The sequence below is a fragment of the Mchenga conophoros genome, linkage group LG18 (assembly GCF_057382185.1).
Source record: "Mchenga conophoros isolate Kocher_MC1m ecotype Shallow Benthic linkage group LG18, M_conophoros_male_GT1.1, whole genome shotgun sequence".
Classification (NCBI taxonomy): Eukaryota; Metazoa; Chordata; class Actinopteri; order Cichliformes; family Cichlidae; genus Mchenga; species Mchenga conophoros.
In genome coordinates, this window is record NC_140543.1 from 29,226,884 (window position 1) to 29,253,887 (window position 27,004).

At 45.4% G+C, this 27,004-nt stretch overlaps 1 protein-coding gene across 2 annotated transcripts in view; it reads left to right on the forward strand.

Moving 5' to 3' along the window:
- The window catches only part of cdh24b (cadherin 24, type 2b), a 160,530-nt gene that overhangs the window by 39,590 nt on the left and 93,936 nt on the right, over positions 1–27,004 (forward strand). For both annotated transcript variants that reach the window (XM_085253247.1, XM_085253248.1), the window contains exon 2: positions 18,525–20,333. In XM_085253247.1, coding sequence (XP_085109373.1) covers positions 18,825–20,333 — 1,509 coding nt within the window. In that variant the 5' untranslated portion in view covers positions 18,525–18,824. The remainder of the gene's footprint in view (positions 1–18,524; positions 20,334–27,004) is intronic.

The window sequence follows — 27,004 nt, forward strand, 5'->3', positions numbered from 1 at the left end:
GAGCCTCATCATCAGGGGTGGAATAACATGAAAGAATAGAACTAGAGAAATGGCTGACCTCCTGTTGTCTCACCCCTTCCGCCTGTGTTGCTGTGATTACGCCAATCACTGTCATTAGCATTCCCCGCGATTAATGTGATTTCTCATGCTTTGTTGCATGCATGCTAATGACGAGCGCCCCAGCTCGCTTCTCATTTCAGCAGCGCAAACTCTCCACAGCTCTCCCTCGAAACACTCATCTGGCACCGAATTAACTCCTCGAGCTGCACTGTATTAATACATGCAGTGCAGCCGGCAAATCCACTGCTGATTAAGACAACAACCTGACCCAGCATTCATCTACACTGGAATCAGCGCTTATCAATTTTAGCTCAGTGTGATTCTCATCTTTCATCCGTCTTTCTCTCTTCCCTTAACCCCCCACCCCCGATTTCAAACAGCAGAAAAGAGGAGGAGGAGCTGGGATTACCATACGTCAATCTCTCCCCTCATCCCTCCACCTTTTTAACTTTGTTGCTTCTCATCTCATCACGTGGGCGCTCTCCTTATCTGTTTATCCCACTCTCGCTAATCTTCATTTTTTTTCCTTTTTTACCCGCTTCTATCCCGTGCTCTCCGCATTAATGCCTTTTGTTGCCTTTATCTGACTCTTAATGTCTCCCACTCTCGTGTACCTTGGTTTTGCTCAAGGTTTCTCTTCAGTTCTACATAAAGCAAGTTCTTTATGCAGTAGACTGAGTGCATAGAAACTAAGAGATGCATTTTGGCTAGTAGTTTATGGCGGCATCAAGTATTAAGGTCTCTGGGGACAATTTTATTACACAAACAGGATTTGGAATGTTTATCTGAGTAGAGGGACATGTGCTATTATTGTGAGGAGATTATTGCACTATATATGTATTCAAGAAACCAAGCAGCCTGTTCTGCTATAGCTGCAACCTCTTATGCCCATGCTATATTTTTAGCACCATCCCTATGTTTTTGTTATTATTATTTTTAAATAAAATATCAAATTTCACATAGATTGTAGTGAAATTGTGCACAGATGCTTACAGCCCCCTAACTGACTAGTAATGAGTTGAACTTTGTGGAGAGGAATGGTGTCCCATTCTTCTCTGATCTGATCTGATCACGTCTTCTTTGTCATCTTTTATTATTTCATGACTTCTTTCTTTCTTCCACTGCAGAGCCATGCTGCTGCTATAGATGCAGCATTTGGTTTAGCTTTGTCTTCTTGAACTATGCTAGGCCTTCTATGAAATGAGTCACCTGGATGGGAGCATGTAGCTCTAACACTTGTCATCACTGATGTTGCATTTCTAGATGTGCACACTGCCAATTTCACAGGGATAAATAATTCGAATACTAATAGTAGTAATAAAGAGGAGACTGAAAAGAATATAAAATTTCTGCTCGACCGCAGAACAGTTTTGCACTTGAGCTTTAGCCCAAAGCAGATAGTAGTGTTTCACATACGATTCCTTGTTTCTGTGATAGAACTTTAGCCTGCATTTGTGATTGGACATAGATTTCTGAAAGTGAAGCCCTGCAGTGATTTCCAGGATCATGCCTGTTTGTGATCACAGGAATTCGGTATTGATTTTTGGCCTTGTTCCTTGTGCACACCTTCTCCAGATTCTCTGAATCTTTTAATGATATCATGCATTGCTAATGAAACATCCATCCATCCATCCATCCATCTTCATCCGCTTATCCGAGGTCGGGTCGCGGGGGTAGCAGCCTAAGCAAAGAGGTCCAGACCTCCCTCTCCCCAGCCACCTCCTCCAGCTTGTCCGGGGGAATACCAAGGCGTTCCCAGGCCAGCCGAGAGATATAATCTCTCCAGCGTGTCCTGGGTCTGCCCCGGGGCCTCCTCCCGGTGGGACATGCCTGGAACACCTCGCCCAGGAGGCGCCCAGGGGGCATCCTTGCCAGATGCCCGAACCACCTCAGCTGGCTCCTTTCGATGTGGAGCAGCAGCTGCTCTACTCTAAGCCCCTCCCGGATGGCCGAACTTCTCACCCTATCTCTAAGGGAGAGGCCAGCCACCCTTCGGAGGAAGCTCATTTCCGCCGCTTGTATCCGCGATCTCGTTCTTTCGGTCACTACCCACAGCTCGTGGCCATAGGTGAGGGTAGGGACGTAGATCGACCGGTAAATTGAGAGCTTCGCTTTTACACTCAGCTCCCTCTTCACCACGACGGACCGGTGCAGCGTCCGCATTACTGCAGCCGCAGCCCCAATCCGTCTGTCGATCTCCAGCTCCCTTCTCCCATCACTCGCGAACAAGACCCCGAGATACTTGAACTCCTCCACTTGGGGCAGGAACTCATCCCCGACCCGGAGTGGGCACTCCACCCTTTTCCGGCTGAGAACCATGGCCTCAGATTTGGAGGTGCTGATCCTCATTCCCGCTGCGTTACACTCGGCTGCGAACCGCTCCAGTGCGAGCTGGAGGCCCTCACCCGATGAAGCCAACAGAACCACATCATCCGCAAAAATCAGAGATGAGATTCTGAGGCCACCAAAGCGAAAGCCCTCCGCCACTTGGCTGCGCCTAGAAATCCTGTCCATAAAAATTATGAACAGAACCGGAGACAAAGGGCAGCCCTGGCGGAGCCCATCACCCACCGGGAACGAGTCCGACTTATTGCCGGCAATGCGAACCAAGCTCTTGCAACGGTTGTATAGGGATTGAATGGCCCGTAGCAATGGGCCAGACACCCCATACTCGCGCAACACCTCCCACAGGACGCCCCGAGGGACACGGTCGAATGCCTTCTCCAGGTCCACAAAACACATGTAGACTGGTTGGGCAAACTCCCATGCACCCTCAAGTATCCTCGAGAGGACAAAGAGCTGGTCCAGTGTTCCGCGACCAGGACGAAAACCGCATTGTTCCTCCTGTATCCGAGGTTCGACTAGCGGACGAACCCTCCTCTCCAGCACCCTGGCATAGACTTTCCCGGGGAGGCTGAGGAGTGTGATCCCCCTGTAGTTGGAACACACCCTCCGGTCCCCCTTCTTGAAGATGGGGACCACCACCCCGGTCTGCCAGTCCACAGGTACTGCCCCTGATCTCCACGCAACATTGCAGAGACGTGTCAACCAAGACAGCCCTACAACGTCCAGAGCCTTCAGGAACTCGGGGCGGACCTCATCGACACCAGGGGCTCTGCCACCAAGGAGTTGTTTAACTGCCTCAGTGACCTCGCCCCCGGAAATCGGTGGGTCACACCCCTCATCCCCAGACTCTGCTTCCTCCCCGGAAGACGTGTCAGTGGGATTAAGGAGGTCCTCGAAGTATTCCTTCCACCGCCCGACAATTTTCTCAGTCGACGTCAACAGCGCTCCGCCAGCACTATACACGGTGCAGGTAGAGCACCGCTTTCCCCTCCTGAGACGCCTGACGGTTTGCCAGAATCTCTTCGAGGCAGTCCGAAAGTCTTTTTCCATGGCCTCTCCGAACTCCTCCCACACCCGAGTTTTTGCTTCAGCCACTGCCCGAGCCGCATTCCGCTTGGCCTGTCGATACCTGTCGGCTGCCTCCGGAGTCCCACAGGCTAACCAAGCCCGATAGGCCTCCTTCTTCAGCCTGGTGGCTCCCTTCACCTCTGGTGTCCACCATTTGGTTCGGGGATTACCACCACGGCAGGCACCAACCACCTTGCGGCCGCAGCTCAATGCAGCAGCTTCGGCAATGGAGACGCTGAACATGGTCCATTCGGACTCAATGTCCCCAGTCTCCCTCGGGATGCTGTTGAAGCTCTGCCGGAGGTGTGCGTTGAAGATCTCGCGGACTGGGGCCTCTGCTAGACGTTCCCAGCACACCCTCACTACGCGTTTAGGTGCACCAGGTCTGTCCAGCGTCCTCCCCCGCCACCTGATCCAACTCACCACCAGGTGGTGATCAGTTGACAGCTCAGCCCCTCTCTTTACCCGAGTGTCCAGAACATATGGTCGCAGGTCTGGTGATACGATTACAAAATCGATCATCGACCTACGGCCTAGAGCATCCTGGTGCCACGTGCACTTATGGACACTCTTATGTTCGAACAGGGTGTTCGTTATGGCCGTTCCTCCCAATCACGCCCCTCCAGGTCTCGCTGTCGTTACCCACGTGAGCATTGAAGTCTCCCAGCAGGACAACAGAGTCTCCAGGTGGAGCACCTTCCAGCACCCCCCCCAGGGACTCTAAGAAGGCTGGGTACTCCGAACTGCCACTCGGCGCATAAGCGCAGATGACAGTCAGGACCCGTTCCCCGACCCTAAGGCGCAGGGAACAAACCCTCTCGTCCACCGGGAAAAACCCCAACGTACCGGCAGCAAGCCGAGGGGATATAAGAATACCCACCCCAGCCCGCCGCCTCTCACCAGGGGCAACTCCAGACTGAGACAGAGTCCAGCCCCTCTCCAGGAGACTGGTTCCAGAGCCCAGACAATGCGTAGAGGTGAGCCCAACTATATCTAGCCGGTACCTCTCAACCTCACGCACCAACTCAGGCTCCTTCCCCACCAGAGAGGTGACATTCCATGTCCCTATTGCCAGTCTTGGCAGCCGGGGGTCGGTCCGCCAGGGCCTCCGCTCCTGGCCGCCACCCGGCTCACAATGCACCCGACCCCTGCTAATGAAACATTGTTTAGTAATTGAGGAACACTGTTTAGAAATTGTTCTGGACTTCATAGATGGACTTTTTTGCAGATTGGTGAACTCTGGCTTTCTAACATGTTCTTTTTATGGCCTATCATGTTTCTGACCTGTTTGCAGGTAATCTAATTAGTTGCTAAATGTTCCCGCAGCTGTTTCTCTTTAGTACCACAAATGGTTCCAGCTTTTTGTTCCCCTAACTTATTTGAAATGTTTTTCTCCTATCAAATTCGAAATGAGCTAATATTATTCAGGACATAGTAAAACATCTCACTTTAAACATTTTGTGTGTGTTTTTGTGTTCTTTTGTGACTAAAATACAGGTTTATGAGATTTGCTTATCATTGCATTGTGTTTTTATTTGCATTGTACATCCAAACTCATTGGGAATAGAGATTATATTTGCATAGGTCCTCTCAGTCTTATAATAATCTTAAAGCTCAAAGTAGAGCAGTCAGTCTCACTGTAATATCTGCACATTCACAAGGAGAAGGGTTCTTAAGCAGTTTGAGACCAGCAACCCATAACATAATGTACCATCTGTACTCTTAGACGCCACTAGAATTAAAGTTTAATATTAGTAATCTAAAAGTTTTGAAAATTAAGATCTTATATCTATTAAGTGGACACAACATAAAATAAGATTTCTCTCATAGTAGGGAAAATTCCTCTGTTACGTTGTTAGTTAAAAATAAAGTTTAACAAACACATCAATACACACAGACACACACACGCACACAGGGATAACTGCTTCAACCAAGTAGACTAGAAAGTAGTGTAATTAGAGCAGCCATGTGTTCCTGTTGTCCGCAGCTGTCGGTGTGTGTCTGAGTAAAACGCCTTTTTTTAGAGTTTGTGTCAGAAGAGAAAAGGAGCGTTTCGTCCCTCGCTTTTTCTGTGCATGTGTACATATTTCTAAAGGTAGTTTTTCCACCGGGAGCTACTGTATTGTGTTTTGTTTTTCTCATTCGAAGGCTCACTTGACGCAGTACAACATTCATCATGATTACGCCGCCCCGATAATGAAACACAGTGGAATTAACATTCATTGTCCCTCCCCATCCGCTGGGAGCCTAAAATGTAAATGGGAAGGCTTTACTGTGTTTCAGTGGAATCAAAGTGTGATTCAAGGAGACCTCGTGCGACACTTCTTTGAAACAAAGTGAGTTAGTCAACTGTATATTTAGCTGAACATGGCCTTTGTAGTTGTTAAGTGTAGCAGTGTAGTTAACAGTGAAATCTAGAAGACTGGAAAACTGCAGAGATCCAACATGAAGAGCATTTAGTGCGCAGGGATGTTATTTTCCCATCGTAGCGCTTGTGGCCAAGGCTTTTGCTAATTAAGTGGGGGAGATTTTCTTTTTTTTTTTCTCTGAGTCACAAATGACTTTTATTGGCACAACTTGGACAAAAAGGAACATATTTGGATTTTTAAAAGTGCACCTAATTATACTGCTGGTTGCTCATGCATTGCGTTTGTTGCTGTACTTCTCCTCAGCTCAGCCTGTGCTTTTAACTCAAATGCTACGCTGGGGTTTTGAAGTTGAAAATAACCATCAGGTGTGCATTGGACAAGACAAGTGCACCCCCCCACACACACCACACACACACACACACACACACACACCACCACGAACATAATATATTTCCTATCATAACATGCTTTTGTGCTGCATTTGACCAAAAGAAGCTGAGATGAAAATAGCATTATTTTATTATTTTCTTTATGTATTTTCGAGGTGTTGAGTCAGAGGTCAGGGTTTCCACTTTAGCTTTTCAATTTATTAATTCCTCTCTGTGGTGCTTTGGCCAGCCAACAGTCTACACTTTTGATTCTGTTGATGGTTGTGATAAGTGCTTTCAGAACCCTGAAGGGCAGAGAGGGAGAATGAGTGTAATCCAGTACAACTAGCAAAAGTCATCAAATCGCAAACTCTGAAAAGGTAAAAATTTGAAAACTGCTTTTGAAAAACAAGGTGCAAAAATGCACATTTAGGTGTAATCCTTTCATGAGGCTGTGTTTCTTTTTTTAATGTGCTTACCGATTTCTTGAAGTGTTTGGATGTGTCAGACTGGAAGTGTTATGGTGAGTTTGTACCCACGGAGTGCGGCGAGCAGGTAAGGACACTGCTCAGGGTTAACGGGCTGGGTTGAATGCAAAAGTCCCAAGAGCCCTTTGAAGAGAGAGCGAGAAAAAAATATCTGAGTGTGAGAGGTGGAAATGGAAAGAGAAGGAGATGGAGGGAGAGCTGTGAGGGCGAAGCAGAAATGACCTCTGCAGTTCTGTTGATGACATGAAGCAGAATAAGAGGAGAGATGAGGGAAAAGAAGGGAGACAAACTGAGCAAGGAGGATTAAGAAAGCAGCTGGTGAGGATGATCCAGAGGAGAGTCTGGGAGGAGAGAAGGAGAGAGAGAAAGAAAGAGAGAAATAAGAGAGAAAGGAGGTGGAAGCTGAAGAAGAGGGAGGTGCAAGAGATTGATGAGGGAGAGTGAGAAACTAATTCTCACTTCACTCTGGGCTGGAAGATTAAGGAAGATTAGAGAGATAGAGTGAGGTAGGGAGAAAGATGGGGTGATAACTTCTACCACATGCCACAGAAAGATCTTTGAATGCCTAATACCCAGAGAGAGAGAGAGCGACAGAAAAAGAGTGTGTGAGACGGGGAGATTATGAAACATAATAAGAGGTAAAAAAACAACATACAAAGTGAATGAGCTGGGGAAGAGAGAAAGACAAAAAGCCAGAGTGACAAGAGAACCGATAGATAAAGACGGAAGCAAATCAGGCTCAGAGGGGTCCTAACAGTCGTGATCCCTGATATTATAAATGTCTTTATAGCCGAGTCCGTTTCTAGGAGTGTGTTCTAATTCATGTCATGGGAGTGTAGATGCAAAATCCAGGTCATCTATATACCTCTCCAGCATTCGCGTTCACTGAGTCTTCCCATTGGGATTCATTCTCCTGTACTGAGCCGGTCTGTGTGGCGGTATCTTTTACACTCTGTTCTCTTTTACTTGCAAAAAGGGAAGCCTATTTTCCATTCCCTGCCACTGACATCTATTTATTCTCTCTCTTGACTGTTGGTGCAAAACTTTGAACAGCTATAGGCTGCCATGCATGTTTTCAGGAGGAAAGGGGTGATGGGGCGAATGCATAACACACGGGTAGACACAGGTGCGTGGATGTATATGTGCTTGCACACATGCACGCACGCGCATATATATAAATGTGTGTGTGTGTGTGTGTGTGTGTGTGTGTGTGTGTGTGTGTGTGTATATATCTTATGTTGTGGTTGACAAATGTGTGTGTCCTCATGCTGGAACACATGCCTGCTGCCACAGAAGTTTTCTGTAGGAAATGAGGAAGCAAGGAAAGAGAGGGGAAAAGAGAGGGTGAGTGCTGCAGTGGCAGACTCAATCCGTCATGCAGGATTACAGTGTAAGCTTCTCCACGGCCATAGATGCGGTTTTATGGAAGAAACACAAGGCTTTTCTAAATGCAGTAGGCCCTCCTATCCTTGCTTCATATTAGAAACAAAAGCAGAGGGTGGAGGAGGGCCATGAGGCTCCTTCCTCCCCTGCGATCTTTGCTGCCTGATGGCTGCTATCTCTGAGGACTGATTGAGCATCCTTGATGCACTGTGGGATTTCCAGGGAACAGCTTAGGAGTGACCTTGATTCTCACCTCTGTGCCCTCACGCACTGGAGGTGTGATTGTTACTGCACCTATCCTGAGGCAGAAGTGACCTTGGAATGTGACAAAAGGCTCATAGCTTTGTTCCTCTTTGAAGCTGGGATTGGTAGGAGGTGATCTTATGCATTTGAAAAAATATTTTTTCCTTGCATGTGTCTCGTGTGTGTTTGAGAGAGATCTGCCCCTCACATCTTAAACAGAATTTATAGTTGCTGTGCTGGAATGATGCCAGAACATCATTCCAAACATTACACAGCATGAATGCGCCCCGCAGGGAAAAAATCGCCCTGAAAATACAACTCTGCCAAACTTTGATCTCCTCCATCACCCTGCTACACACCACTGAAACGGGCAAACGCAGCTTGGAAATCTTCCCTCAACATACACCCACAGCCTTGTTGTACTTCTTTGAACTAGCACAGAGAAAGGTCCCAATAAATACAGTGCTGCCACAAATATTGGAAAGTAAAAAGGGGTTAGTGTGCCCACATAGCAGAGGCTGACGACTGCCTTGCAGGAGAGCGAAACAACCGCCGCATCGCTGATGCTTCGCTGGATGCTGTGCAACATCTTGCTGCACAAAGCACTCTGCAGTTTTAATTTTCACATCCTTTATCCGATCCTCACCCAAGGTGGCCCCGCATTATAACCTGCCAGCGATACCGACTTAAACGTGTCGCAATCTGCTTTGACTCCCTGAGCCGCTCGAAAGTAAACACAACAGCGAACTGACCCAAATGGAGAGCGACAAAAGCGAAATGAATCTGAGATTGGCTCGATGTCATTAGAATTACAAAAATATAGCAGGAAAAGACCTAGGGAGCATGAAAGTCATACACGGAGAGGAGGGGAGGGAGATATATGCTAATGAGGCTGGGACTTATTGACTTCAACGAGGGAGGATTAGAAGCTGTGACAGAACAAGCTTCCAGGCCTGTTCAACCAGCGGAGCCGAGGCGTGAATGCAGCAGGCTACGATAAGGGAGCAGGACACAACAACATCCTTGGGATAGATGGTTCTGACAAAATGCAGATACAAGTCGGTGCTGAATAGATATCAGAAAGATTAGTACCACGTTGTGTTGTTGATTTGGTAAAGCGGTCAATCCGGGACAGGTGCTTCCAGGGTCTTAAAGTTGGAACCAGGGATATCCGTAAAAATTATAGTTGGATGTGGCAGTCACAGGCAGCAGTGTCATTACATCTCGGCTATTTGGGACTCACATTTCAGTCACAGTAAATGCATCAAAACACATCTGAGATATCTCAAGTTTTCCCCAGTTCCCGTACTGGAGGTCACTGCTGCTGTCAGTTACTTCTCGAGGGGTGTAGTCTGTATGTTTGCCTCCACAATAACGTATTTTGACAAGTAACTGATGAATAAGCATGAAAATTGGAATAGACATACATTGCCTCCTGAGAATGAACCATTGACTTTCATGGCGTGCATTGACTTTTGGAGCAGAACACCTGTCCTAGTGATTTCCCTACTGAGTTTCATCTGATGGTTTATCCTTTGGGAACACTCGAGCTTTCAGTGTATTCTTGGATTTCTGGGCCCAAACTTCTGGTTCTTTAAACTGATCGATTTACCATAAGTTAATTTTTTATAAATAATTTAATAAATGTGATTTCTTTTCCAGGTCACTGATAGATGATGATTTCATGATCACATTTTGTGCAGTGTTTGTGGCTCTTTCCAAATTGGCTCCACATTACTATCTGCCAGAGATAGTGGCAACCACAGCCTGCTCAAATGCGACTGATGTAACTATAACATAATAACAAAGGCTGCAGCAATATCGACATATTTTTATGATATGGTAGAATTTACTATATTACCAGCTGCAGGTTGACATATTTACCCTCTATTGAATGAACTGCTTTCAAATTTGGCATTGACATTTATGTTCTGCACATAGAATTTAGTGGAAATTCTAATCTGTCCATGACTAAACCTGCAGAAATAATTATTCCTATTAGCGTCAGCTATACTTAGTGTTAAGTGCTAAGTAACAAATATGTGCTACATGAAGGGGACGTTTTTGTCAGTTTGCAAACAAAAAAAAAAATCATTTACAACCCACCCAAAATTCCAGTGTTAAAAAGTGTGGGTGCTTTCAGACACTGGTTGACAAGCTAATAAGCACTAAAGCGTTGTGATGCCTTAAGCACGGAATTACTGTGGCTCTAGACTTTTTACATATTTGCAGCTGCAAACAGATATTCATTTGTAGTCAGTCAAAGTATAAATTTCAGAACTATACCACCTTCCCCCCAAAAACCCCACAGCATGTAGGCATTAACACGAAATCTAAAGCAAACATGTTCTGTGATTGAGAATCATCCCAGAGGGGCCATTACAAACTGAACAAACACTCTTTCATCATCAAAATATTACACACCTGTTTCTCCAGCAAGCCCCACCAGAGAATATTAGTGGAAGCCAAAACCCTGAACACCTGTGGAGAACACACTCAAAGAAAAAATTTTCAGTGCGCAGCAGAAGCTTATTGATTGCATCAGAGGACATTAAAAGTAAGGCTGCTCGATCTTTCCTCTTTTCACTCTCTCCCCGCCTGGGTGGGAGATAAACATGAAAATGATCTTTAACTGTAAGCTGAAAAGAGATTTGTGCCGATTAAGGTGGAAGATGGAGTGTCATTATTCACTCGCCTCATTGGTCGGTAGCCTTGGTGCTCTTCTAAAATGTGCCATCACCTTTCCAATGCATCACATATAATCACAGACAACCTTGCACGTGTTGTGCTTATTAATCTCTGAAACGACCCTCTCCCACCTTACCGTGTCCTCTACGCTGCCTTGTCCAACCTCTAAGCCTTCTGAAAGGAACACCCTTGAAAGGCGAACGGCAGACGGAATGAGAAAAAGATGTTGTGAATTAAACCTGGCCGTAAACGTCTTCAAGCACTTTGCAGTGAAGCAGCTACGTTTCTAATGATGACTACCTTTATTGACCTAAGCTATCATGCTCTGCAGCTCACAAAGATGACAGGTGGGAATAAACAGAGTCAATGCAAATCAGCTCTTTCAGTGGGTAATTTTCATCCACCTTTTTCTCTAAAAGCCTGCAAACGTGTCGCTTTTTTCAAAATTCTCACACGCACACACACACACCCACACACACATCTTAATGCACATACTGTTTGCACATGCACGCAACTTTGGGGAGATAAAGTCCATCTGCAATTCCCGAGGACTTCTGCTGAAATGTCAGTGCCAGTGTGTTGAAAGGATCAGATAGCTTTTTGATGTTGCGCATGCAGTCAGGCAGAAGAGGACGAGAGACAGGGCTGATAGGCATCAGGTGTAATTTTGGTAACTGCTTTGGCAGCTGAAGACTCACCATTCAGAAGACGCAGACAGAGCACCAACCTAAAGAGAGATTGGCTGAAGTCAGATGAGCTGCCTGACACACACACACACACACACACACACACACACACACACACACACACACACACACACACACAAACCCAAAACATCCCCTGACCTTTGTGCATGAAGATCATTGGAGCTGATCTGCACCTTCAACTACTCAGCAGCGAAACAGCGGAAAGGCCTAAAGGTAGATGTCAGATGCTGTTATAGTCCAGTGACACAATAATAATTTGTTGCAGCCATATGATGCGGACAGCAGTATCAGCCACCCTGACAAGAGCTGAATATGTTAGTTAAGGTTTTACTTTGGTGCTGATTCATAAACCAGAAAATAATTGTCACTAACTAACTTTAACTATATTACCAGCTAACTTTAGATGAATTATAAAACACCTAACATGCACACACACACAGAGGAAGCATTAGGAAGTATGCAGTAGTATGCACATGCAGAATCTAGACATGACAGTCACAAGTACGTCCGCATTAAGGCCATAGAGTGGTGGGGTCGGGTGGGGTGTGGGGGTATGGAATGGATGGGTGTCAACGTTTTTCAAAGAGCTGGGAGAGACGCGAATAAAATAAAGCATTTGGCACAGTGTTAATTTTGGCCTTTTTAGCAATAATGCACACAGTCTGCTTTTTATGCATAATTTATAGTTTTAAAAGGCCTGAACGGTGAGCAGAATTTAGCAGTAAATCAGAGTCCTTCAGTGGGTCAGTGCTGTCACTGTTGGTATATCCACAAGCTCTTAGCCAGCACTTTACCTTATGGCCAGACAAATCAGACTTAGAACTACTTGAACCATTGCCAAAGCAGTAAAATATAGGCCACAAATGTTGTCCCTGTCATGACCCTACTGGCACGTCTCCTGGCACTGTGATTCTCTGGACTGTCTCCTGTCAAGATTTATTTGATCTTTATTGCACCTCTCACAGTTTATATACTGTAGCTTAAGATAAAGCAGCAGCAGCAATAGCAGCAGCGGGCCTCACATTTTCTGTGCTCAGTAGAGCTCGATCTGTTTGTACCCGTGTAAATATTTACATCTCTAAATTGAAACTGGTTGCAGTATTTGTGTAGAGAATATTGAATATTCGCACAAAGATGCCGGCTGCCTTAACTGTTGTATAGCTAAATTAAATGCAGATGTAAAGGATGAAAATTGAATAATATATGTCTAAAGATGCTGCTCCATACAATCCTATTAAAGTTGCTAAAGCTTACCCTGGATTCCTCTCACTTCCTTGTTTTTGGTTCCACAGAGCATGAAAGATCATTTTGCAGCTGCTATTTTTGCAATGATTAATTATATATGAAATACTTGTGCGCATCACATGATGAAAGTTGCAGTTTGGAGTAAAATTGCTTTACAGTTCATGTGTGGGGGTTTAAAATCAAACTTATTCCAGCAAAACAGCAAAACTCCCACTTCTGAAACAACAGTGGTGTTTCCCTAACCCAACATCACTGTGATCTGATGGAGAAAAAAAGACTTCCAGGGCAGCTAGATAAAGTTTCCTGATGTGGGTATAACATTTACTTTGGCACTATTTTTCAACCCTTGTTGGCAAGCACAGCAGTAAGATGTTTTTTGTAATTGGTCACCAAGTTTGCACACATCTCAGGAGGGATTTTAGCCCACTTCTCTTTACTCTAAATCCTTTGACAACTCAAAGCTTCAGATCCCTCCACAGATTTTCTATAGGACTGAGGTCTGGAGACAGACTCCATGACTTTAATGTGCTTCTTCTTTGGCCATTCCTTTCTTGACTTGGCGGTATGTTTTGGGTCATTGTCATGCTGGAAGCTCCATCCACAATCCACATCAGTGTTCTGTCTGAAAGATGGAGGTTCAAAGATTTCCTGTACCCTGTGCCACAAAGAATAATGTTTCCACCTCTGTCCTTCTTTAGGTCATACTCAACTTTTCTCTTCCTTCAAACACAGCGGGCCACATCGCTGGTAGCTGACCTCAGTGCTCTTAATGTCAGCTCCTTCTCAGCACAAGACTGCAGTACAATACTTACCTGTAATGCAGCAGCAGTTTGGATCTTTAATTTTTTTCTTTTTGTTTTTTTTTTTTGGAGGTGGGGGTGGAGTTTCTCTACCTCCTGTGAAAACAAATCTCTTTTTGTGTTCTCCACCTCCTGAATTGGTACACTGTGCAAATACAGTATTTGGTTTGCACACCGCTCCTGGATTACAGGTTAGAATTGTGCTTTTCGTATTTGCCTTCTCAGGGAACAAGTGTGTGCAAGCGAGAACAGCGACATACAAAGTGCCAAGGTGACAACTGGACCCAGTTACTAAGCACGAATCACAGATGGATTTATGAGAAGCTGCTTCCAGACGTTTCTGTGCATTATTGTAAAGATAATTCAACACGAGCGAACGCTCACGTCTCGTGTTTGCTGTTTTCGCTGCATGTTCTGTATTTTAAATAGCCGCATTCTTGCTTTATGTTCTACAAGCTCTGACTCTTGCCTTTCATTGTAACCCCATTGATCTAGCTGAAAGCCTAGCAAATCCAAAAACCCCTGCTGCCGCTCTCTTATACTGAGTATTTTTAGTCTTAATCTCACCAACAGGCAAACAGCCACCCCTAAGTGGACTGAATTTCACAGCTCTTGAAGCCATGCAAAACTGTAAATTCATAGCATTGCTTTTTATTGCAAAAAAAGGAACAAAAAGAAAACAAAAAAACAGGGTTGTCACATTGTTTGCCTTGCACTTGTTTCCCTCTTTGCACTCCATAAAATAGCCTCTGGAGCGTTTTTGTGTCCGTAGGCTCGTGCTGTACACCCCCCATGAGAGGTTAGCACCTGCTGTCAGTATATCAGTAAGGGTGCGATAGAGACAAGGCTGGGGACACAAGCGAAAAAGATATTCATACATTAACAGATGAAAGCTTCTGTTGCTTTTCACCTCCTCACACTCTGACAGGTCTGCTTTTATCTGCCAAAGCTCAAGGCGAGGACAGAGCTGCTTTATGGCGCTTTGCACTTCAAAACTACCTGGTTGGACTTCCAAGGAGGGCCCCGCTTCCCTGCAGCAGCCACCCATCAGCACCTCGCATCCTCTTCTCACGCAGATGCTTACACGCGCTCCACCATTCCACCAAACATTCCTATTTTTCCTTCATTTTTGCCCTCCTCCCCCTAGAGTTAGCCTTTGTTACTCTATGCATAATTCTTTTGGGGATGGGTGCGTTTTCTCTTCCCTCCTGGTGAAAGAGCGCTCCCTTTCTTCTCTTTGACTTTATTGTGTCCAGACAGGGAGTCCCCAGAGCTTTCTTTATTTTTCACACTTGCCCAGATATATACTGTGTTTTCAGGGAGAATTCAGTGTGGATGAATAAGGCTTTGTGAGGTTTGTGCGTGCATGTAAATGAGTAAGTTTTTTAAAAAGAATGTTTAGTCAATAGGGCTTGGCATGTCTGGGTTTGCTCATGGTTGTGGAGAAGGCTTGATGGCCGTGTTGCTCCTGTGGTGGTGTTCTACCTCTCCAGGGGCTACTGGGAGAAAAAGAGGATAGACAGAAAGCAAGAGGGGGAATTGTAATTAAAATTTTCAGTCTTGTTAAGTTGGTGACAGCTTGCAATCGATGGCAAGAATCTGCCTCCAATACTAACGAACTAAAAGATCATTGGAGTTTTAGGTGGGCTGGGACCAGTAGAGGGAAAATAATTAAGATATTTATGGCCTCAATTAATCAGTTCACTGAGAAACTTGCTGCAGGAATACAGTACAGTTGGAAACTCTGAGAATGTACCTCAACTATATATTTTCTAAAACTCTAATTAGGAAGCCAGAGCTCCCTGAAGCAGCGAGCAGTATGACCTTATCATCCTTATTTACTCCTGAAATCCTAGTAGAGGCTATGGTTGAGATCCCCGTCCTGATCCATGCTGGTTTCACAAGGATGAAAACAGCAGTTTCGCCATATTACATTATAAAACTCTAATGAGGAAATATGAGCTCCCTTGTGATTCAAACTGCAGCACCCAATTATCCTTACTTACAGCTGCACAGGCTGATACACCCAGGTTAATGGCATAACAGAAGCTCTCCCCAAGGTGCTCAGCACAATGTGAAAGGCTGTGACATAGATCAATACATTATATCAGTGCGTCGACTCGGTTCTGGGGAATTCTCTCCTTCTGAAAATGCTGTAAAAAGATAAAAGAATGAAAGAATGAAAGTGGTGCTTCAAAGGAAAACGTCACATTGACAGAACCTCCCACGCGAAAATGTTTTAAATCTGTGCTCAGCTGGCGAGCGCCATGTTGATATTCTGCCCCTCATCCCGCCACCTGCCCCGGGCTTGTTAACAAGGTGCCCGTGGCAATGATTGCCTGGCCATCAAACTCCCAGCTGATAAGTTCCTCCGGGAGAAGCGGAGCTCTGTCATTGAATTCACCCCTGATCACCTCCTCATGCTGTACATTTGAGATAACGCTCGGCCATACCCGGCCTCGCATCCTTGGTAACGAGCGCTTTATATATGAATTATTCTGTAAAAATCCCCCCAGCATTTTGCAGCTACTTTGTGTAAGTGCAGGATGTATATTATTCGCTGCATTTGATAATTTGTTGACAGGATTTATATGCACAATTACGGTGTTGTAGCCTGTCATCAACATGGTATCCGGCGAGACACCTGTCACTTCCAATGTTGCAAGGCCCAAGAATGAGATTGGCTGAATGATTGAAGCCTGAGTGCAGTGAGGGTGAGGGACACAGTGACAGCACTGTGATTGACACAAATGAGAGAGAGGAGGAGATGATGGAAGGGAGCGAGGAGAGGATGGGATACTAAAACAATAGCAGGTTAAGAGAGTGGATAGAGGGAGATTTACAGATAGGCCGTAGAAGAGACAGGTGGCGAGTGGGAGAGGTGGGAAAAAAGCAGAGGACTGGGTGGGTGGGTGGGGGATGGGGGGGAGGGTGCTCTCTACAGTTCATCAAAAAGGTTTACTTAGAGAAAGAGAGTGCTGGGAGACAGGAAGCTGAGAGGAAGATGAGAGAGGAAAAGGGTGAAAACTATTCCAGGAGGAACATCCCAACTTCAGTCATGCCCCAGTGAATGTGCTGACAGGGTCTGTCTGTGCCACAGCGGAGCAAGTGTCATACACGCAGACACACCACAACACACTGCACAGGGCAAGAGGAAACTGACACTGCTTAATCCACAACACACAGCATACACAGCATGTGTAAGCTTTAAATGCAGTTTTGTAGCATTTGCTGGATTAGCCCACAGGTTTACTGAGATTACTATTCATGATTTAAAATTGTTGTAGTTTGTCTTCCATGATCCCGAAGAAAGAAAATGACCTCGAGAATGATGTTAAGAACTTGGGATCAAGTGTTTGAAAGATGTGAGAATTTTACCAAGAAGCCGTGAAATGTGGCCGTGATGTCCACGTGGGGTGTCCCCATAGACTCACATGTTCAAACGTCCATTCTTTAATGCAGTCTTGGTCTTTGTAGCCCTGTCTTTAATGTCCGAGTTGGACCAATTCGCTCTGTTTATGCCTCTTTGTCTGTTATTGTTAATGTATAATTAATCCAGTTATAAAGTGATAGAAGTTTTAGCTCCAATTATTGGTTAGAGAAAGTCGAATATTTAGAAGTGTTTTAATAATTTGTTTGTGTTTGTGTGAATCAAATATGGATTTATGGATCCAGCTTGCTAATCTTCCTAACATTGGCTAATAACTAATACCCCCCCCCCCCACACACACACACACACACACAAAACAAAAAGACAATCAAACAATAATAATGCTAAAGTGACACAACTGCGCCGATCTTTTATCTACAGTCTATGGGATTTATTAATCAAAGATGCCTATTGAATTGACACGACTGAATTGCTGTGTCAGAGCGGCATACCAGCAACTAAAATGTTACATCGCTCCCCGCTGCTTTGGTTTTGACCGTTATTCTATCTCACGCGATTTCTCCAACATCTTGAAAGTGTTTTAGCGAATCACTGGCATTTGGAGTTGAATTACACCGTACACATGCTCGTCTGCCTTTGCACGCGTAGTAGCAATAAAAAGGTTTTTATGTTAATGCAATCTGGGAAATAGTCACATTATTGACTTGTCAGATGTGTGGGCTGATGTTACTGAAACACTACTGAAGGGCTCCTGCTCTTATCTTTAAACAAGCACACTGATTGATATCTGACATTTTGATTTGGCGTAGGATTTCCATTTGAGGCTTGAGTGCTTGAGAGACATGCTGAGATTCAGATGTTTACCAACCTTTTAGATCGCTCGGGGCCCGACATGCAACAAAGTGCATCCACGTCTACGGCTTGCATCGGAATTGAAATGTTAACTGACTGATCAAAAGACAGTATCAATCGGGGTAATTAATCACACTTTAATATAACATGAATCTAACTTCATGTCATAGCTGGTCTCCTTCCAGTGCAATCTGAAATCCTTGACAGTTGTTCCCATTAATAAATGCCCAGAGCAATATCTAATAAGAGTTACTCTATCACCTTTCCATATACAATACCGCGGTGATAGCTTTGTCCCTGTCTGTCTCGCGTAAAACATTTCAGTGATTATGAAGCTATAAATTGAATTGCGTTCTTGCCCTAAAAAAGGCCTTTGTGAAATTGTGATTGCTGCACTGTTAAAAGGTCTGTCCTGCCTGTCAGTGACTTCTTTTACCTGTCTGTGCCTCTCCACTTTTAATTAACACAGTGCAATGATTAAAGTTTTAACTTAATTATCTTTATCTTTTCTCTCAGGGTGTTCAACCCTCGGCGGGAAACTGAATGAGACACTTGACGAGAGGAGTGGAGGGAAAAAAAGCAGCGGAGAGAAACTTGGTGAGATAGAGGGAGATATCAGGCAGCTGGAAAAAAAAACAAAAAGGAGAGGAGTGACTGACACCTGCCCTCCAGCTCGGTGTGAAGGGCATATAATGGGAGAGTGAGAGGAAGGGCATGAGGAGAGGGAAAGGAGAGGAGAGAATGAAGACAACCGGAAAACAAGGCCTGCCTCAAAGCAAACCTGTCTCCAATTAGGACATCTCACCACAAGACAAGATGATTACGAGAAATTTTCTCTTCTTGGTGTCCTTGTGTCTGTGGGAGGGGCTTGCGAGAGGTGCCTCAGCCAGTAAAATTTTACGGAGGAGAGGAGTGGGCGGATCGCACGTGGTGAAGCTGGGGGAGAGCCTTTCTATGGACGCGAACGTGGATTCGAATGCAATGCCCGTGGTTACTCTTCGAAACCTGATTAGCCACGAGCAGGCGAGCGACGCCAGATCTTTTTCTTACTCCAAGATGTTGCAGAATCATCCTGCCCCATCTGTAGCTAATAAGGAGAGACAAACTTTCAAGCCCAAGCGCGAGGTTGACTCTGTGGCCCCGCGCACATTGGCCGCTAGCAAGGAGTTTACCCAGGATGGGAAGAAAGTCAAAAACAACACCAAGAATGCTGACTCTTCCAAAACAGGGAGGTCAGAGAAAACTTTCACAGTTCATCATAAGCCAGATATTCACTCTAATAAAACCAAGTTTAAATCTGGCTCCAGGTCCAAAGGCAGGCCTGATTTCAGCGTCCATACTACGGGCGTGCCAGGGAAAGGTTTCAGCATAGACTCGAGCCGAAAGCTGAACCTCACTGGCAGTTACGGGGTGCTGAAGCTGCTCTCAAAAGACAACCTGGTTAGGATTGTCAATTCCCAAATGCAGAGCATTCCCAGCTTGAGCTTTCCGAGCAAGGGCAGTCGGAGCAGGAAGCGAGATTTGATTGACGTTAATCACGGACAGCTAGAGCCTCAGAAAGTGCCGAGACAAGATATAGCTGTCACTCAGTCTCATGTGGGATATGATAATCAGACTGCATTTCCTTATGCCAGCCCAGTCGCCACTACAGATCTTAATCGGGACCGGGGCCCTGACACTCGTATTAATCCGCTAAGTGAAGTCAAGCCAGCTTTAAGTAAAGGGCAGGACAACTTGGGAAAACAGGGTTCAGATAGCGGCGATAGCAAGAGCAAACACTTTGCTCGTTTCCTGTCAACACCTCGCAGCGAGGTCAGTTTGAGCCCTGAGAAGGAAGTAATGATCAGCCAAACAGAACGGCCATTCACATCGACAAAACATCTCCCGCTGTACGTTCCCTCTGAAACAAATGAGTCTCCTCCGTCTGTGCTGACAATGCAACCCCTGGGAGTGAGACCGGGGAACAGAGCAGCAGAGTCCCGTGGAGACCCATTAACAGAGTCAGCTCACACTGCTCAAACAGATCTCAGCACAGCTCAGTACTCCGCAGATGAAGACAACAAACTTGTCAACAGCAGTCATGTCCTGAGGCTCCACCCTGCTCACGAATGGAGCCGCGTCGGGGAAGACGCCAAGATGCACGGCGCGGATCCCAAAAACGCAAAGGGCCTCGTATTTGAAGAAGCAGAGTCAGAGGTGGAAGAGGAGGAGCGCGATCGCATGGAGGTGAAGGGGTCACGGTCTCGCAGCAGGAGGAGCTGGATCTGGAACCAGTTCTTTGTGATTGAAGAATACGCCGGGCCGGAACCTGTGCTCATTGGCCGGGTAAGGAAAAAACTTCATTCATCATTTACAAGGGCTGTGAACTGTTTTATGAATGTTTTATGGATATTTAAGACACTGTTACAAGTCTCTTACATGGCTTATTTAACCCAAGGTCCTCGTTTCAGTTACACATCTCATACAAGAAATCATTAGCATACTTTAGCCCCATAGTCACGCTCCAAGTTTTTTTTTTTTTTTTTTTTTTTTTGTGCATCGTTATAATCTCGCAATTGGAATTGATTTACTTTCCTCCAATATGGTACCTTCCAGGTAGCTGTAAAAACGCCAATGAATCTATGAAGTACCGAGGCGCGACAAAAGCCCCCGATCCGGTGAGCCCAGGGGGCTCGTCATGATCACAACCAATCTACAGCAGCCAATGGGAATTGACATATCCAGGCGAATTAATAGCTTTACTTTTTCCTTCCACCATTGATCCTCCCCGGAAGGCAGAGAGCAAGAGAGTAGTCCAAGTGTTCCCTCATTTCCCTGTAGGTCAGTCCTGTCAGCTATCCTCGCTCTTGGTCTCAGGCCTGCAAGATCCTCCTAATGCTATTTCATTCAGACTGATTTATACTTGCTTTGACAGGATTTATCACCGCATTCGCCCTCAGCACAGTCCTATTGCTCAGGTCTGCAATTTATTTAGATCACTGACTGACTGTGTCTTGCCCAGTACACACACACACACCTCCCCTCTCCCTTTTTTTAAAGAGTGAGCAGACGAGCGTGGAAGAGGTCACGTCGAGTGGACAGAAGGTGTCTCGGAGCCCTGCACTGTAATGGCTGCGCTCTCAGTCCTCAGCATGCGCCAACTGTCTCAGTACCCAGCTGCGGTAGATGAGCTAATTTATAAGCCTGTGTGGCCAGTTTGCTGAGCAAATGAATAGTAATGATCCCCGTGTGACTGCTGTAGGCTGTGAGAAGCCGGTGTGCGTGTTTGTGTGTGTGAGCGCTTCAAGTTCAGAGCTTCAGCTCAGTGGGAGGTGCGTTGAACTGAAAAGACCCACATCACATTGCATCTTTAGGTTTTAATATCCAGGTGCAGGCAGATGGGCAGGACCTCGCGGGCTTTGTGCGCAAGCCTCCCTGATGTTTAGCTAATATTTAATGTGGCTCCTTTTGCTTTGTGCTGTGACTGATGAAGGTCTGAGTGGAATGCTGGGAAGCACTGGAGAAGATGTAAGAGCCAATGGTCCAGCTTACAGATGGCACTGCGTGTAAAGCCATTAGTGCCAATCTGCTGTGTCAAGCAGGTATTTATGCCAGCACATTGTATGGCACTCAAGGAGGGAACAACGCCAGGCCACTCACACACACACACACACACACACACACACACACACACACACACACGCCCATATGATAGTGCTGACACTTGGAGTACACCCAGAACACTATTGTGACTGTGTATCTGTGTGTACTGGGTTAGAGATGCGTATGATTAGTTCCCTACTGTATGAGACAAGTGGCGGCACACATGTATAATGCTCTTATAGATCTTAATACGCTTATGAATTTTTAATCTCCCGCTCTGGCCCAGTGTAGGCCAGCTCTATAGGTAGAGAGATCAATGCGCGCTTGTCGGGGGTTTTTTTGTGTTTTTTTTTTACCCTATTGAGGGCCTGATTGTGTTTTAATGGAGAAGAAATTGACTGTGCAGGCCAAAACAGCTCCACCTGCCAGACCTAGCCCAGTCCAAAATCAGGCTCAGTCAGCTGCAAATACTGTTGCCTCTGTTTCAAAACAACGCATCTCACCTAAAACCAACTATACTGTCCTTACGCAAATCGTGGTCATGTGAAGGTGTTTTTCTGCGGGCTTGTTTTAAAATACGCCTTGTGACATTGATTCATGCTGGATTTTTGTGTGATCTTGGACAGTTTGTTCCAAATAAATCTCTACTAAAGCTGGAAACTAGAGCCAAGAGTCTAATCTGTGATGTCAATAGGAGACAAAGGCCCTGCTGCTAAACTGATAATGAATTGGTGGTGTGGAGGGGGTGGAGGGGGCAACTCTGTGGACACAGCGCTGGGCGCAGTTTTGAAAGGACATTTATGAGCACTTCCTCTGATTTCAAACTTTCAGAAGCTCTGTCACAAAAAGTGCTAATCTGTTCAACAATCTAAAGAGAATATAAAATGAAGCAGTCTCTGAGCCTTCCACTATCCATCAGCTGTTGCTTGAAATATCTCTGCACTCTCAGAGATGCAAGTTTTTGTTTACTGTAGCATATTGCTTTTGGAGAGTTGTTCAGGTTCACTAGAGTTGCCTAAAAGGGCAAGAGGTTTTCAGCGGTCTGTCTGAGTCAGTTTTCTGCTCTCTACAAACACCCTTTCGCTCTTTATGTCTCTCTTACACCCATGCAGAGCCCTGCACACACACACACGGGCATGCACAGGCACACAAAAACACGTGTGCACACTTGCAGACGCTGCCATGTTACTATATTTCCTCACAGTGGAGTGTCTCTGCCCCATGATAATTGTGAATTTAATTGATGCTGTCACATGGTCTGTAATGGGGTTTCAAGTGATTGCAGAGGCTGTGTGAAAGAAACACAGATTTTTCTTGAGGAGAAAAGGCGCCTCAGCAGAGCTGGGATTAAAAAAAAAAAAAAACGCCCCTTTTCTGATTAGCTTTTCTTCTCCCCTTACTCTCTCACTGCTGAAATGCAAACTCCCTAACACCTCATGCGGGGGGAAAACGTGACATATACAGCAGCTTCTTCCTCTCTGTTAGGAAATTCCTTCTTGCCCCGTCTTCACCCCGAGACCTGGTGTGTTGGTGAACGTGCATATATAATTCACCAGCGCAACAGGAAGTGGACTTAGGCTATCGTCCTCATTAGCATATCATTTACATCATCATGAGCATACATAATTCATAGTTAGTGAAATATGCTGGTAATACGCAATTAACATTGCTGTCTGTACTATACATGGCGCTCACACTAGGGCATGGCAGGAATCTATAACATGTAGGCATCAGTGGGAAATAGTAATTAGATACTTTTAGCTCCTGACATGCTGAACAATACCAGTCATTTCTCATCATTATATTGAATCATTAACATTCACTACTAAAAATTGCTCTGCAAAGTGCATTTAAAAGATTCCCCCTGCCTCGGGGCATCTTAAGATATATAAATAAAACAGTTAGTTACCGACTGTCCTGCTAATGATAAGACCTGAGCCTCTGGGTGCAACATGCGCACACGAGATATTGGAGAAGTGCTTGTAGGAAATCCTCGGTGTGATGCAATGGTGAGAATGAGGTTGTCAGACGAAGTTAATTCTTAGTATGCATGCTTTTTCTCTAATTTTCACTCTTGCAAAGCTTGTTCCTCATTAGCTACAAGTACATTTATTCAGCTGCATGCAGTATTTCTCTTTTATGATAAAACTATACTGCTCAAAAAAATGAAAGGAACATTTTGAAAGCACTTTATTTCTCCATAGAACAATCATGTGTTAGAAACAAAAGAATTCAAGTGAAAAAATGAAACAATTTAGTCCATTTTACCAAAATTGCATTGCACCAACTCAAAATGGTTTGTGTGGCCTTGCCGAGACAACTGATGGTGACCTGGGAGATCTTGTCCCAGTTCTGGATCAGGGCATCACTGAGCTCCTAGACGGTCTGAGATGCAACCTGGTGGCGTTAGACGGACCGAACCAGGGGCCAGTCGAGGTATCAGTTCCTTCATCCTCCAGGATTTGCTGGCATACATGAGGCCGGGCAGGGTAGGGTCATGCATCTCATTCTGATACCTAATGGCAGTCATGTTGCCGTTGCCTAGCCTACCTAGTCTTTGTGTCACTCCAGGGACAAAGTAACAGGCAGCAAAACATTTTCCCTGGCTTCTCCAGACCCTTTCACATCTGTCACATGAACCTGCTCTGATCTGTGAAAAACACAGTTTGCCAGTGGTGGGCTGAGAATTCTGGTATTCTGTAAATCCTAATCTGGCACCACGGTGCTGGGCAGTGAGCACAGGGCGCACTAGAGGATGTCGGATCCTCACGCCACACTCATGATGTCTGTTTCTGATTGCTTGGTCAGAGACATTCACATCAGTGATCTGCTGGAGGTCATTTTGTAGCTCTGGCAGTGCTACAAAAGGCACAAAGGAGCAGATACCTGTCCTGCTGATTGGTTAAGGACCTTCTACGGCCCTGTCCAGTACTCCTCGAGTAACTACCTGTCTCCAGAAATCTCCATGCTCCTGAGACAGTGCTGGGAGACACAGCAAACCTTCCGGCTGTGGCACGTATTGATGCGCCATCCTGTAGGAGTTGGGCTACCCGTGCAACCTCTGTAGGGTCCGGGTAGCACCTCATGCTACCAGTAGTGTAGTAGTGCACCTGTTGTTATTTCATTAACATCAAAGCAGCTGAAACTGATTAACAACCCCCTCTGATACTTAACTGACCAGATCAATATCTCACAAGTTTAAATGAGTCGATGCTACACTCTGATTAAAAAGTGTTCCTTTCATCTTTTTTCAGCAGTGTATTTCACAGCTTTAGTAACTGGGTATCTCACAGGCTCTACATACAAACACAAGGCAAACAAATATATAGATAGTATGTATTTTACTGCTAATGGATTCAGGTAGCGTAGGCGTGGACTCATGGGAAACATTTCATTGGATCAAATTTGGCCTGAAATGTTCGAATCTTAACTGTAATTTTATATGTGACGCAATACTTCTCACTGTACTATTCCTGCATTTCACCACCGTCTGTTTTTGATCCTTGCTTATTATCGTAAAGCTCAGTTCTTATTTTGCTCCTCCTATGCGTCTTTCTTCTCCGTGTGCCTCCTGTGTTCTCTTTTTCTGCATTTCACATTGTCTGAGTTTATTCTCGGTATCTCTGTTAGTGTTAGCTTCTTTTTTTTAAAGTTTACTTCGTCATGTGGTTTTCTGTTTTTACTTCAATCCTCTCTTTCCGTGTCTCAAATGAGTTCACCTGTGCCTTGTTATCCCTCGCTTTGTGTGTGTGTGTGTGTGTGTGTCAGTCTTGGTCTTTTGTCAGGTTGTGGTGGCTTGTATTCCTTGTTTTCCTTCTGCTGTCTCTCTGCTTTTGGATTTCAGTAGTTGATTTTTGTTAAATCAACGTCGAACAAAAGTTTCTCTTTGCGTCAACAACTGGGTCCTACTTAATGAACTCTACTGCACATGTGATATGTGTGCCTGAAGTGAAAGCTTCACTACTTCTGCAGTAAACAGACACTTCGTTCCATCCCTGACATGCATAGAAGTTGTGGAATAGACAAACACGCGGACACTTGTAGATTCTAAATACACATTTGTATCAAGAATAGGTAAAACACACTCCGTCGCTGCAGAAGCACATCACACAGAAAACTCGTGAGCCATGCTTCAAAGTTATAAATAAAAGTGTGCAGATAAAAGGCTCTCTCATGAGTCTGGAGGAATGAGAGAGGAAAGAGGCATGGAGAGGCAGACAAAAGATGAGAAGAGCGTGTGATGGTGCCAATAGGAGGGCCAATTGTAACTGTAAACACACACACACATATGCCTCCTGACAAGACACTCATCAATAGTTATTAAAAAAAGGACTCGGTGTTTTCCTGTGCTTCCACTCTCCCTGTAGAAATCATTTAGCCTCCGGGTCCGAGCACAGCAGGGGTGAGACAGCAATTAGAGAGTGACTACAGTGCAGGGAGGGAGGGAAGAGGGGAGGGTGAGACAACGAGGGAGAGCAGAGCAAGATTACCATGCAGGACAAAGAGGGGATGATGTGCAGGGGAAAAGTAAGAGAGACTACAGAGAGGGGGGCGTACGGCGGCGTTAATGGCGTGAGGATATATGGAGCAGAGGGAGGGAGGGGAAAAATGTAAGTGGTGGAAAGTGAGGAAAGGTTAATGGCTGACAATTGGTAGATGGGAAGAACGTGTGAGACAGTTAAAGGAAAAAGAGAGGAGGGGGAAGGACCACACATCTCTGAAGCTGACCTCGCCGCCCGTCGAGGCCTGAAGCGAGTCGGAGGAAGGAAGACGGGCCGGGGAGACGAGGAGAGGGTTATGAAAAGAGGCAGGGCATCAGTGCAGGGACGTGCAGGGTTTACAACGAGGAAAATACAAGAGAGCAGGAGAGAGAGAGGAGGGAATTGAGGATGCAGTTAAATACCATTTTATTGCAAGCCCCTGTGGAGGCCAGATTTAAATGTGTCTCAGTGCTGAGTGGGTGCAGGATCACATAGAGAAAATAATAGACAGGAGGAGGGAAGGAACAAGGCTACGAGGGGAAAGAAGAGGAAGAAAAGAGGAGAAGCTGTGGAGTCTATTAAAGATGGAATTCAAAGGAAACACAGCCCGCCGTTCTCTTCTTTTACTTCCAATCTCCCTGCTCCCTTTATAGCCCCTGTTTCATCTCGGGATAATGTCGAACAAATCAGCAAAGCAAGTATCTGAATTTAAAGCATCATTCTCCCGGATGTGAAGATGGCAGTATTTTATCTCAGGGAGTGTATGAGCCCCCTTTAGAATACATCCAGAACATTTTTAACTTAATATAAAAATACATTTGGAGGTAACCCCAGAAATATCGGCTAGCATTTGTGTAACCTTAACAACCCGTAAAGGAGTGTAACGGCCTAAAATAAAGCAAAAAATTAGAGCCGGGGATGCTCCATTACCTG